This window comes from Leuciscus leuciscus (assembly GCF_965113295.1).
Source record: "Leuciscus leuciscus genome assembly, chromosome: 13".
Classification (NCBI taxonomy): domain Eukaryota; kingdom Metazoa; phylum Chordata; class Actinopteri; order Cypriniformes; family Leuciscidae; genus Leuciscus; species Leuciscus leuciscus.
In genome coordinates this window covers 7,004,837-7,018,983 of record NC_138737.1, presented here as the reverse complement: position 1 = coordinate 7,018,983, position 14,147 = coordinate 7,004,837, and the positions used below count along the sequence as shown (strand labels likewise).

Sequence of the window (14,147 nt, the reverse complement as noted above, 5' to 3'; positions counted from 1 at the left end):
AGAAAGGATATAACGCCGGATAGCGCAGCAGGAAGGCGACTGAAGGCGGCGCGGCCAGCGGCTTCAGAGTGTCGACTCGTCCCGCTGAAAGGCTTTTTCAGACGGCGCGGCTTCTCTCCGGATCCAGCGATGCGAGAGCTTCGCTGAAGAGATGAAAAATCAGTGAGCAAGCCTCTCGAAGCTATGTTTATAGCCCTAGACCACGCCCATTCTGGCGGGACGTGACGTATTGGGCGCGAAGCGCCCCCATTGGAGCTGACGTCACGAGTGGGCCTTATCGATAGGCTGCTGCAGTTGCCGCAGGGCAGCCAATAGGCGCACAAGCCGTCTCGCCTGTGTCTGCATGCTGCCGCAACGCGTTTTACATTATTTCAAAATTAAGGATAATTTTTTGGCTTCAGTATCTCGCGGAAAAGAGATTTTCCCCTAGCGTAAGATTTACGCAGTACGAGAGTACCTCTCGTAAGAGAACTGCTCTCTTCTGACGAGGATGCAAAAAGCCCGCGATACTCAACAACAGCTCGTTGCTTCAGTTAAGACAGAGGGTGTATTGTTTCAACTGTAATTGACCCTGCTACTAACACAAGGGCTGGGTAACACAAAAACTATCCAAACATAGGGGAAAAAAATTACCTAAAAATTACCCAACAGGCTTAACCAAGCATTTGGTTTCAAATAACACAGAGTGTAGGGTGGGGTCCTGACATTAAAACTATTGAATATTGAAAAGTGCAGATGTGCATTTGGGGTTACCGTGATTTTTCCAAGGAAGACATGATCCTGGAACAACATTCCGGTCCGAAAATTTTGTCATAATTATTCCTCCCTAAATCTAGCCCTATCTGGCCATAACTTATCCTTAAAATCAGAGGGAAATAATAGAAGTTCTGCAAACTTTAGAGTTTAGCGTGGAGTGAGAATTATGGATGGGGGTGGAGACGAATCGATTTATAAGCTTCGATTCGATTCTGATCTTGGTTCAATATCGATTCATTTGGCAAAATCAGTAGCTAAACAGTAGGGCCTACATGTTAATTTTTCTTAAGGAAACAAATCCCTCTCAACTAATGCTAAACATACAGGGGAACCTGTCAGCTGCTATTGTTATTAAAGGTTAAAATGAACAACTCATTCTTATTTAATTAATGGGGTTTTATAATAACGTTATAATATTTTTAATGATGTAAGAGTAAAAATATAATAAATATGTTATATAGTGCATGTATTTAGCAAAATAATCCTCTCTCAAGAGTTCATTTTTTCCTAGCTAACTAACATGCTATATTATATCATTGATTGGCTTTAATGGTGCCTTCACGTGCTATGGAAAAGATGATATTTTCCACTTGTGAACTGGTATTTACCAGTGTGTTGTGTTCAAGTGCTTTAGTTGTCGTAATGTAGGTAAAAAAATTGGACTCACAGATCCAGACCTGTTATTTGGCTAAAACAATTTTAGATTGCTTAAGTCAGTAAATCATGGTGTCGCTGGCGTACACTACAGACAAAATACATTCACTCGAGTAAATTGCCTGATCGCTCATTACTAGGAGGCTCCTTGACTGCTAGCTAGCATCTGCTCTGGGTAGGTAACACCAAACCATAACGGTATTTTTAAAACTGACACTGAGTGTTAACGCCTTATATTACAATTGTTAATGACAACATTTTATAGGCTACAAAAACTATCCGCTAACAGTAGCAAAAAACGTTTAGTTATTCACGACTCTTGCGTTGCTCTCCACCATTTTGAAAAGGTCAAAGGTCATCTCGGCAACTCGTCCATCAAAATATTCTACAAGCTGCCCAGTGGAAAATACCACATGAGTGGGTGTTCATGTGCATTTTCCACGTCGGCTTTTGGTATTTACCATAATTACCATAGCACGTGAAGGCACCATAAGTGACGTTCACAAGCTGTTTTATTCACGTCTTTCCGTGGTTGAAACACTCATTGAAAGATTACATGAGACATGATACATTTCAATAAGCTGTACTGTATCTTTCAACGTAACTTCTGATGTTCATTCATGTTATTTGGTGCTAATAACAAGGATCGGTTCACGTGGCACTTAAACTGAGGTGCTACAGCGATCTGTCACGCCCCATTAAAGAGCGCCAAAACAATATTTCTGTCATGACAACTCTCGGAGAGATTGCCATGGTAATGGATATGGCAATGTTCATGTATTTGGTCTTGGCGGAATAGATCTGCTACGCTGCTGCTGCTGCTGCTGCTGCTGCAGAGTAAGTACAGATACTGCCAATACATTCAGAGACATGCTGCTGCTGCATGTGTAACATAAATGAAATAACCCCTGTACCAGATCTATAGGTGGAGCTGGGGAAGGTGGAGGGTTTCTGAAGTGCACTGCAGACTGCTAATAGCAAACTAGGCCTACTTGTATTTGAATGTTGAGCTGCAGCTCATTGGCCGCTGATGCAACAGCAACCAATCAGCTGCACTGTGTAGATAATGATGTGATCACTACTATAAATGAGTTAAAGACCTATCAGCCTGCACCATCTACAGTTTCATGCCAGAACCAGGTAGGCTATATCTATTTTTTTATTTTTTTATTTTGTAATAAAATTGACAGAATTTGAAAGCTGAGACTTTGTTTCATATCAAAAGTAACCTGCTGTGTCTTGTCTGTCGGTGCGTTGTCAGTGTCCTCTTTGCTCTGCAATGTTTTTTCACTGAATGAGAAAATGGATGTGTGGCGTTGAGAGGGTGAAAACATTTGTCAATTTTGTGAGTCTCACGCTGAATGCGTGAGAGTTGGCAGCCCTGACGTTGAATTACACTGATGCAGAAGCACCTAACCCAGTTGTAATCTTAAAGTTGACATAAACTGTAAACTTGTCCCTCAAATCTGATTGGTTGATTGGAATGTTGTTTCAGGATCAGTAGAAATGTTGATCCAGGAACGTATTGAACTCTGTGAATCACGTTCACCATGTTTTCGAAGCACAGTTTTTCAGCACAGTTTTCAACAGCCCCAAGCAGAACTAAATGAAACCTAGTTATGTAAAATATATCATTAGAAGATGCAGCAATTCTAAAAGCAGTTATTTTTGCTTAAGTGGGCATAACTTCCCACTTCAAAAGAATGATCAATTCTCCTCAGAGTTCAGTGACAGACTCCAGCAGTTCTAGGAGGATGGAGCTTGTTCTTTACAGCAGTTTTATCAGTTCCAAACACACACAGGAATTCCGGTTTGGGGAATGACCATCCTGATTCCTCACTTCCACAGGAAGGTCAAATAAAAGAACCTCTTTCACGAGAAAGGCATTTCATTTCTCACATGTCTGGACAGAGGTATCAGCTACAATGACTGCATTAGTAAAGTCCTGCTTCTGGAGCACACAATCCTTCGTCTATGGACCTCCTCATGTCTCAGATTCACTAGCTGGACCGAATTTGGAAACAGATCCATAAATTTCAGGTAGAGTTTAGAACAAACAATTTTCCAAGGATTTTTGGTCACACTTTACATTACATGCTACTTTGTGACTCTAATGAACAATATGTTGTTGCTTTTTGGAAATGCTTTAATTATGTTATTGTTGCTATTTTAGTCCAAAACAATAATATACAAAATAGACACTGTAATGTAAAGTTTACAGTATGTTTCAGTAAAAAAATTCTTAAATTAATAAGGCCATTGGCTTTTCTCTTAAAGTTGTGTTAATGCATAAATCTATGTGATGCATTACCTGATTTTACTTCATATTTGTTAGAACATTTTTGAAAAAGTAGTATACAAGAATTATTGAATAATACAAGAATTATAGAATATTTTAAAATGTTTTATTTTATATGTAATATATTGTTATACATTTTATTAACATTTTAGAAACAGATTTATAATTTATTTTCAATCAAACTACGTCAGCTGATCACATTATTTTACAATTTGCCAACAGAGGGCGCATTTTTAAATAAAGTAGGGCGTGGAAGTGTTTAATTATTTGTTTTGTGCATATATTTATATTCATATTAGAGTGGAACAATGTTCTAAACAAAGTTATTTCAGATTAGTCTAACAATATCGCTTTGTTTAAAGTATTACATCATGTTTTTCTACTCCATTACTGCAGCCCTGGATGGATTTAAAGGGATAGTTCACCCAAAAATGAAAAGGTTGTCATCATTTACTCACTGTTCCAAACCTGTATGAATTACTCTCTTCTGCTTAACAAGATATTTTGAAGAATGTTGGCAACCAGACAGTTGACAGTAGCCAATGACTTCCATAGTAGGAAAAAAAAATATTATGGAAGTCAATGGCTATCGTCAACTGTTTAGTTACCAACATTCTCTTCAAAAAATCTTATTTTGTGTTCAGCTGAAGACAGAAATTCATACAGGTTTGGGTGAGTACAACTTAAGGGTGAGTAAATGATGAACTATCCCTTTAACCTCTCAGAATGTATCAGGCACCTCTGAGGGCCACTAAAGACGACTAATGAAGACTATGCTACTTCTGAAGTCTGCAAAAGGTAAAGTCTGCATAATTGTAGCAATTTACAAATATGTTAAAATTCTACGTGTTTGAAACAATATATATGGTTTAATTTTACAAAGTCATGCCTTGATGAGAAGAAAGAAGCCCTTTTAACTGCTTCACAGTCCATTATTACTTTTGGTACGCGCTAGGCCAGACTCAAACTCGTACCGTGAGTAATAATGCACCGTGGCAGTGTGTTTATCAGCGTGGAGAAACTCAAGCCAGGTTTGGAAGTAAATGAATAAAGAGGAAACATTTTAATGTGAATGTTTGCATAAATTAACACTTTGCACAAACTGCACTTGTTGATAGACACACTGTATTGTTTTAATTTTAGGTTTGAAGTGAAGTAAATTGCATTCGATGACAGAAGTGGAAACTCTGGATAACAACTCAAAATGTTGATCAAGGGTATGCAGCATTACACTTCTGTATGCAGTCTGAACCTCTGAGCCTCACCTCCAGCGCAAATCAAGAGTTTACCTGGCTATAAATCTGGTTTTACTATTATTTTCTATGTATAAAAACTATGTTAATGGGTGATTTAGAAGTGGTTGTATGATGTCCAAATAACTAAATGTAAAAAATGATACAATTTTGTTAAAAAGCAATGATGGTTGAATCTGTTGTTCTTTTGCCTTTTTTTCCTAGGTTGAGAGGTCCGTGGACGTCTGACAGCCTTTTGCAAACTTCACTGTTCATTATAATCTTTTTGCTTTTGTAACAAAACAGATTCCGTCATCACAGTGTAACATGCAATTGATGCAAATAAGAAAATACTAATGTGTATACCATGTTTAAATATGTTTTATTAAATAAAAATCATACAAAAATGGTGTATATTTTTTATCAATATTTAGAACATTTAATGTTTGGTTAAATTTGAATGCAATAAAATATATTTCACATTTTTTGAGAAAGAGGTTGTCTTGAGTATTTTTTTAATGAAAATTTAAGTTTTCACTCAGTAGAAAGGGCTATTTTTGTTTATATATATATATATATATATATATATATATATATATATATAAAGTACTTAAATAAAGCCCCGGTTTCACAGACAAGGTTTAAGCCTGGTCCCAGACTAAAATGCAAGTTTGAGCGGTTTTAATTGAAAGCAACTTGCACTGACAGACATAGGCCTATATTAAAATAGTTAGTGCCATTGTTTTGTCTCAAGATGCACACCAGTAATGTTTTTTCTAAGGCACGTTTAAACGCTACTTAGCCTAAAAGGCCTTATTCCTAGTTAACCGCTGTCTGTGAAACCAGGCCATAGAGGTTTACTTTATAACATGCTGACATCTTTTTCTATCTTTGAAAAACAATTTTGTGAAGAAATGACCAACTAAAGACGGAGCGGAGGCACATGACGTCACCTAGTTACAGTGTTGATAGCAACCGATCACTCGCACTTCTCGCAGGGAATGTCTAGTGTGAGCACTGACCCGCAAACGGAAACATGGACGATCATTCCGCAGATGAAGGGACAAGGACGGAGCCTGGAGTGTTAGCTAATGATACAGTTGAAATAAAGACAAGCGATGTGTACAATATGGATAAAAACTTACCAACTCGCTTTAATAATCCGGAGTGTTTCAGAGGATACAGGTGAGAAGAGTCAAGCAGCCGCAGTGCATCATGCGATCTAAATCTGAAATAAATCTTATTTATTCATTCATATAAATATACGAATATAAGCTCTTCAGAGGCATAACTTAGATGAGGCTAATTAATTAGTATCTATCTATCTAGATAAAATACTATCATTGGTCCATCTTCATAGAGTTATTGGTAAATCATACCAATAACAATGATCCTAAATAAGCCTCATTATACTTTTTAGCCAAAAAATGATCAACCCTCGGTACCAAACAACAAATCAAACATATGGAAGCAAAAAACCAACAGTTCATGAAATGCCGGTAAGTAAGCCTAGCATACACTGCCATATTAATAATGAGATTATTCACACTCACACATTAGTATTTACACCCACCATTTATTTTTCAGACAATCTTTAAAGGAAGTCATCGGAAGTTTTCTGAGCATCTTCTGAAGAGTGGCATGTACAGAGAAAACGGCTTCAACACCGTGCTGGACAAGAGCCGACTCACTGGACCCAACACAACCAATGTGTTTCATGACAGAATCAATTTCCATTACTTATACCATACAGATGGGAAATCTCAGTAAAATACAGTCAATTTATTCTGTATATAACAATGCAGTCATGGATTGTCATTTTTCTGTGCTGACATAACTTTCTGTTATGGTGTTTAAAGGAATAACTCACCCAAAAATCTTCATTTACTCTCCCTCGTGTTTCTTCAAACCTGTATGACTTTCTTTTAGTTGAAACCTAAAAGATATTTTGACAAATGTGTTTTTTTTGTCCATACAATGGAAGTCAATAGGCTCACGTTAATTGGTTTTCAACGTTCTTCAAAATATCCGGTTTTGAATCACCTGAGGTGAGTAAATGCTCACAGAATTTTCATTTTTGGTGAATTATACTTTTAATTGAATAAAAAATCGATCCATTTCATTTATAGCCTACTGTGTGTGATGGATTCCAAAACAGTTCCTGTTTGAATATTAAAAAACACACAACTAAGTCAAGAAAGTCAATATAGTTTATTTTATTTGGTGTAGTAGAGTGAAATTCCACAGTAGACCTGAACATAAAAGTCCAGGGAAAAATTCTCTCGGCGTGTGACCCTCACACACAGTGGAAGCCATCAAAATATAATCCACGAGTTTTAGAAGCACTTTGAACCAATGCGTGGAGGTAAAGCGGACTAACCTACAATCAAGCATGTTAAAAACGTAATGCAGTGGGGTTGAAATAAGACAAACCGTGACATCAGCAATTCCAATAGCTCGAACCAACCAGCATCCACCTGAATTGTGAAGTGTCCCTTTGGAAACAGAACTCATTTGTCGTTGCTGTCTCTACACTGAGGATACGGGCGGACGGTATTAAGGGTTTTGGTGTTGACTTTTTCCCTGTTTTTCCTTGGAGCTGTAAGCAGCAAAAATATTGTCCAGAGGGCTGGATTGTCAAGTCCACAAACCTCCAACATTATTCGTAAAGTAAAAGGCACTTCAAAATGTTGTAACAAAATCCAGTGTATTGTCTTACATCATATAACACACATGATCAGAAATGAAGGAATGCAAAGATACTGTAGTATAAACCTTAAAGAGAGTGACGTTTTAAAACAGTTTTGCTTCAGGCTTATAAAAAGAAAGTAACAAAAAGCTGGTTTGTAGCACACGACAGGTTTAAGGTTTTCATGGAGCGAAGACGGGGGGAGAGAGAGTGACTCGTGGCGAGACGTTTCTGTAGCGTTGCAGAAACTGAAAAAATTGCATAGGCAAGAAAACATGGTTCTGGAATCACACAGAAGGAAACAAAACGAATGCAAATATAAGATTCTATCCACACGGACAGAAAGTTGAACTTCTTTGAAGTGAAAAAGACAAATGTACGCGTGGGGAAACTTAAAAGCAAACGGGACTTCCAAGTCAGCAGCAGCAGTTTTGGTGCAGGGCGGCGCCCCGGTGGAATGGTGAAGCTGTGCGGTGAGCCGAAGCAGAGGAACTCTACAGCTCAGTGTCCTGATACTTTTGTGCTGTGTTGTAATAGCCGCGCTTGGTCTGCTCCGCCAGCTGCTGTCGAATCTCCTCCCCGGGCTCCTCTCCAAAGCCGAGCGGGCGGCTCTCCATGTATGGCAGCTTGGAAGGAGGCGTCTGGGGCTCGGGTCGCGCACTGGAGCTGGACGCAAAGCAAACGGAGCAAGATCAGTGAAAAATTTAGCACACTTTTTCACACTGAGAGGGATAAATGGAATGAAATTTACTCACTTCCTCACCCTCAAGTTGTTCCAAACCTGTATGAATTTCATTCTTCTGTTTAACACAGAAGATATTTTGAAGAAAGTCGGTAACCAAACAGTTGAGGGGCCTCATTGACTTCTATAGTATGGAAAAAAAAAATACTATGAAAGTCAGTGGGGCCCATCAACTTGAGGGTGAGTAAATGATGACAGAATTTCCATTTTTGGGTGAACTGCCCTAAATCTGTCCATCTTAAAAAGTGATCATGTCTCTTAAGACTTGGATTAAACAGCTCGATTCATTTATTTTACGACGAACGAAAGTCTTAAAGTCCCCCTGTGGTGAAAATTGGTCTATGGGGTGTTTTTTAATATGCTTTAAGACAAACCATGTGCAAATTCATAAGTCAACACCGTTTGCTGAGTATTTTCTCCTTAAAATTGCAGTGAACCAAAGACAGTCTCAAAAACACGGTTTGAAATCGCTGGTGTTTCTGGCATCACAAACTACCTAGTAACCAATCACGTCAACGCGTGATCATCAACGAGTGGATCTCTGAGCTGGTGTGAGTGAGTGGAGGCGGGGCTAATTTGCATATTCATGGAACCGCGTATACTAAATGAGGCAAGAGTTACATTCAAGCTATTTTAAGGCATGACAATTGTTTTTTCAAGGAAAAAACTTTGAAATGTGTCATTTTGGTGATCAAAGGTGAGTTTTAAGGGATACAATTATTGACTACAGGGGGACTTTAACGGTTTGAAATGACAAAAGGGTGAGCAATAAATGACAGATTTTTCATTTTTGGGTGAACTGTCCCTTTAAGGAGCGGTCAGTCACATATACTGTTGCTCACGTGAGAGTGTAGGATTTCCCCATGCAGATTTCAAAATGAGTTTGAGCTGGTCACGCAAATTTGCCATGTTAAACAACAAAAATCTACTTGGTTAGAAAGTATGTGAACTGTACTTCGTACATCACTACACTATGAACAAATACCATAGACCTTTATCGCCCGCAAAATTTCGCTCATGTGACCACACTTTCAAAACAAAACAAAACAAAACTCTTACCCGATAGGCTGTGGCCTGCTGTGGTCCAGTTTCTGAGACTTCTTGGGGACGGCATAGATGTCTGGATGTTTCTGAGCAATCTCCACCTGAGAAATGACAATACAGTATGAACGCATCAGAATTGCCTGCTTGTATATTTTGGCAGAAAATTAGTCAATCAGATCTGTGGATGCAATTGGTATTTATAATTTGGGTGCAGGCATATTCTCTTTTTTATTAGACTATATTTTTACTATCAAGGTGAATCATCAATACTTTTGGATTGTTTTTCCAGAAGTGTGTACATTTTGATTTAGAATTTTATATTTACTATATAATGTTTTAAATAATAAATATAGAATTTTAATATGAATTTTCATTTATTTTTTAACTGCTAAAATTAGTTTTTGTCAACCTACCCAGCATATAGATGACTGTACAGCAGTGCTCTTAATTTATTTTGTTCTTTTATTTTATTTTGTTTTATTATAGCTTTATTAATATTCTGAATTAGCTTTAATTTGTATATTTTTAGTTTTCATGTTAATTTTTGTGTAATTTTTAGTCGTTTCGTTTTACTTTTGTCATTTTATTTATTTATTTAAATATTGCTTTTTGGGTTTAAAGTTATTTTTATTTCAGTTTTAGTTGTAGTTCATTTTAGTTTTTATTTATTTCCAGTTAATAATTTTAGTGCTTTAACTTAAAAATTATTTCAGTTTATTGCAAGGGCAACATTTCTAATTTTCAATTTCAGCTTTATTTCAATTAACATAAATGTTTTTAATAGTTTTAGTTCACAGCAATAACCCTCAAAAAAAAAACTTTACATTTTAAATTCCATTCAATTTATTTGTATAGCATTCAATTTAATGTTGTATATTTTACAATATACAAATATTTTGTTCCAAAGCAGGTTTACAGACAACAGAAAAAACACAGATCAAAGGAAAACACCAATTTTAAATTAAACAATGAATTAAAAATTCCTACTGATTCATCACAGAATGAAAAAAATAGTGATGCACTTTTATTAGCTACTGGATGAAGAGTGTAAGGGACACATAAAAGTGTGTAATAAATAATAAATATGCTACTATGCCATCCTAGCATCAGAGGAGACTGACGAGAAGTCGTTGTACTGTTCTTCATGCAAAGCCTAAAGATGATGAAAACTCACCCTGGCGTTCTGGGCCTCTTGGATCTCCAGAACTCTCTGGTTCCGGGCGAAGTGATCCATCTGCTCGAAGGCCTTCACTTTGCCCCGGAAAGACTTCTGGGAAGGATCGTCGGGACTCTCCCCCAGGGGTTCATTGTCCCGTACCGGGGGGCTGTTTACGTGGCCTCTGGAGCTGCGGGACGCGAAGGTAGGTTTGAGTGCTGGTGGGGGAGGAAGGGGCTTGTTTTTTGCCGGGGAGTCCTGGCTGCGCGGGTGCTCGCTGCTTGCGGGACTGCTTGAACGAGAGTCGTAGTTTCGAGAGGGGTCGTACTGCCCCCGCGACACCTCCACTTGTGACAGCACTTTTACCTGAAAGACATTTGAATATGTGTTTTAGAGAAAAAAAAAGAGTTTAACTTTAAAAAAAAAAATTCAAAGCAAAAGCGCATTCTGTGTGACTGGTCCCTTAAAGCCAATTCACACCGAACCGATAAGACGGCATCAAACACTTCGTCAGGTTCTGTCGGATCCCTGTTGGCATCGGTCAGAGCTTGTTTTCGCTGATTGAACATGCTGAATCAGAATCAGAATGTAATCTGGTGACGGTGCAGTATGAATTGGCCTTAAAACCACAGGTAAAGGCCAGTTTTAGCACTGGATTAAACTGAGATTTAATGCATCCACCGCTGTATTTTCACATTGAGATCCATGATTCCAAACACAAAACCTACAACAGCAACACTAGCAGTACAATCTCAAACACTAACTACTAATTGTGCCAGTTTTTCTAACACTGCCAAAACACTAAAACTACTATTATTAACACTTTACAATAAGTTTGAATTCTTTAACATGAGGTAATACATTAAGTACCATGAACCCGTTATTGTTCATTAATACTATTAAAAATTAATTTCGTTAACTGAAATAAAGCTGAAGTAAAATAAAATAAATATTAGATGAAATTCTTGGAAATGTTGCCTTTGCAACTAATCAGATTAATAAAAAAAACAGAAAGTACTACAACAGAAATAAAAATACATTAATGCTAATTAGAAATATTTTAAAAACAAAAACTAATAAAAATGACAAAAGTACATAAAATGATTAAAACTAAAATGAAAACCGAAAATATAAAATTAAAGCTAATTCAAAATATTTATAAATAGTAGAGTGGCGTATAAATAATCCTAAATAACCCTGTCATGAATTAACAATAAATAATTTCTACATAATTATGTCAATACATTTTTAACACATTTAAAGATAATCAATAGTTAATGTATTATGAAAAAATATGAATTACAAATAGCTTAATTATAAATAAAACAAAAAATGTATAACATATTATAATATAATAACAGATAAAAAATGCTGTAAAAATTACATATTAATGAACTAATGTTATCGAGTTGAACCTTATTGTAAATGGTTACTAAACTACTTTACCACCAATTACCATCTTTGTTTCTTTTTTACATCAAGGTCACATTATACATGTCTGACACAATTTATTCAACACAGTTGCTTTGAAGTAAACTACACTAGTTATTACCACAATGTGCCATTGAGCTGCTGCAAGAGGATTCAGAACTGCTGGAAAAATGGTTGCGCCAAATCAGGCCGTTCTTCTGCATGAATGCGGGTTCAGTCAGGGGAAGAGTTGTGTTAGTCTGAGTGAGTTTATCATCTTTACTGCAAAGTTTTGAGTCTCTACAAAGTATTAGGAAATGGATGCATGCCACGGCATTACATAATAAAATATCAATGCAACGACATTCCTCTATTTAAAGTGTGGCATAAGTGTCCAAAAATGACTTGTATGCAATTTTAGTTTTCTCCTTTGACACTAGTCTAATATCTGGTAAATGATGAATGGTGTTTTTAAGAAAGGAAAGCCACTGGGGAGCATGACATGAGCTCACCTTCGCGGGGTCAGGCAGGAAGGTGGACATGAAGGGGGGACTAGCCTCGGTGAGCATCTCTCTGCTGCCCACCCTGCGGATACGACCTCGAATCTCTGGGCTGGACTTCCTGAGGATCTGGAGGGGGGACAATTCAGATAACATAGAAAGCATTCGTTCACGCATACACACAGAAATGTGTTTGTCTTGGGTCAACAATCTAGCATACTTCTGATTTAACATTAACATTCATCCATCCATCCATCCCTAAGGTTCCCACACCTTTGTTTTGACCAATTAATATCCATGACTTTCATGAGGACTAAAGATTATTATTTTTAATTTTTTTTGTAAAATTCATGTTCATGTCTTGTCCAGGCCTTTTAAAACACAATTTCCGTAATGTTATTTTAGTATTATTAGATACTGTTACAGTATTTATTAATATTTTGAATTTGCTTTTATTTTATATTTTCAGTTTTCATTGTAATTTTAGTTTTTATACTTTAGTCATTTTTAGTTTTTGAGTAATTTTAGTGCTTCAACTTCAACTTATTTCAGTTAGTTGCAAAGACAACATTTCAAATTTGATATCTATAATCTAACTATATCTAATATTTATATTTTACTTTATTTCAGCTTCATTTCAATTAACAAAAAAAAATAATAATTGCGTTAGTTAACGACACTGATATTAGTTAACAATCACAACACTGACTCCCTGATATTTCCAAGTTTTTCATAACCTTAATAATGACATTTGCAGGAATAATCATAATCGGTTACCCTGTAGAGTAAATATTTAGTGATCATTAATGTTGTAGTTCCAACATCTAACAGAAGGGGGCAGTAGAGTCTGCTTTTTGCATTTACATATCCTCTGAATCTTTTTTTTGTTCTTTTTGAAAACATGAATTCCACATGATTTGCCATGTAAACTCATTGTCATGCACTTCTTGCACTTGCAGCAGGTAATGCATGCATGACAAGTGTGTGCTGGTGTCTTGTGCTCAATATGAAAATGTATTTCCTTGCTGGCTTGACCTCTGCTGTCTTTCTTTTAGCACACAGCTGACTTTGTGCTGATCTAGGCAACTGTGAGGGATGCCGTCGCAGCAAGCATGTTTAAGTGTGTAGATGTCATGCAGTTCACCATCACTGTGAGGGATGCATGTGTCCATATGTCTTCGGCCATGATAAATAGCCATCAATGTTTTGGAATTAGTATGCATGCATGAGTGTGAAAGTGTGCGCATATGCTAACCTCCTCTGGCATGACTGGCTCAGAGGAACGGCTAATGGCCGACACCCGCTGGCGGTCGAGTGGTTCGTCCGCTTCGTTATCTGTGTAAGTCCCGCCCTCATCCGCCGTGTCTTCGTAGTCGCTGGCCAGCCGGCTGTCCATGCTGAGATAGTCAGCGCTCATCGCCGAGAGATACGACATGCGGTCGTCGTGAACGTCAAGGTCCCCCTCCGTCCCGTCCAGCTAAAAGAGACACATGATGGATCTTGTGTACAGAGAGGAGTGAAAACAAACGAAAACACAAAAACAAAACAGAACGAAAGCTGTAGAGCACCACTGAAGAATGATGAACAGTAAAAGCACAGAAAAACAGGAGGAATGTCTACCATGATTTTCAGAAAAGGAAGACATGCATTAGCAGGTAAACTATG

The 14,147-nt window shown here is 37.3% G+C and overlaps 2 protein-coding genes and 1 long non-coding RNA gene across 9 annotated transcripts in view; 2 read left to right on the top strand and 1 right to left on the bottom strand.

The window, feature by feature from the left end:
* The first annotated feature begins 2,583 nt into the window (after window positions 1–2,583).
* Window positions 2,584–5,435, top strand: LOC309513382. 3 transcript variants are annotated; one of them, XR_014211425.1, is made up of 4 exons: window positions 3,290–3,450; window positions 4,106–4,507; window positions 4,853–4,926; window positions 5,167–5,435. It is a non-coding gene; the product is annotated as an uncharacterized lncRNA (long non-coding RNA). The 3 variants fall into 3 exon arrangements; XR_014211426.1 differs by having other exon boundaries at window positions 4,853–5,435; XR_014211424.1 differs by having other exon boundaries at window positions 2,584–3,450; window positions 4,106–5,435.
* A 131-nt stretch (window positions 5,436–5,566) lies between these two features.
* On the top strand, window positions 5,567–7,132 carry pierce1 (piercer of microtubule wall 1). Its single transcript, XM_082189190.1, has 3 exons — window positions 5,567–6,126; window positions 6,362–6,440; window positions 6,529–7,132. The coding sequence occupies exons 1-3, from the start codon at window positions 5,978–5,980 to the stop codon at window positions 6,709–6,711; spliced, it is 411 nt and encodes a 136-aa protein (XP_082045316.1). The 5' UTR covers window positions 5,567–5,977; the 3' UTR covers window positions 6,712–7,132.
* Window position 7,133: 1 nt separating this feature from the next.
* The window catches only part of tjp2b (tight junction protein 2b (zona occludens 2)), a 71,933-nt gene continuing 64,919 nt past the window's right edge, over window positions 7,134–14,147 (bottom strand). For all 5 annotated transcript variants that reach the window (XM_082189134.1, XM_082189133.1, XM_082189131.1 and 2 more), the window contains 5 exons: window positions 13,738–13,959; window positions 12,495–12,611; window positions 10,591–10,938; window positions 9,432–9,517; window positions 7,134–8,296 (listed from right to left, as the gene is read on the bottom strand). In XM_082189134.1, coding sequence (XP_082045260.1) covers window positions 8,125–8,296; window positions 9,432–9,517; window positions 10,591–10,938; window positions 12,495–12,611; window positions 13,738–13,959 — 945 coding nt within the window. In that variant the 3' untranslated portion in view covers window positions 7,134–8,124. The remainder of the gene's footprint in view (window positions 8,297–9,431; window positions 9,518–10,590; window positions 10,939–12,494; window positions 12,612–13,737; window positions 13,960–14,147) is intronic.

Excerpts from the sequence above, each read along its gene's own strand:
- pierce1 (XM_082189190.1), top strand. The coding sequence starts at position 5,978 with ATGGACGATCATTCCGCAGATGAAGGGACAAGGACGGAGCCTGGAGTG. Across the intron at positions 6,127-6,361 it reads GAGTGTTTCAGAGGATACAG|CCAAAAAATGATCAACCCTC; the intron begins GTGAGAAGAGTC and ends TATACTTTTTAG. Across the intron at positions 6,441-6,528 it reads CAACAGTTCATGAAATGCCG|ACAATCTTTAAAGGAAGTCA; the intron begins GTAAGTAAGCCT and ends TTTATTTTTCAG.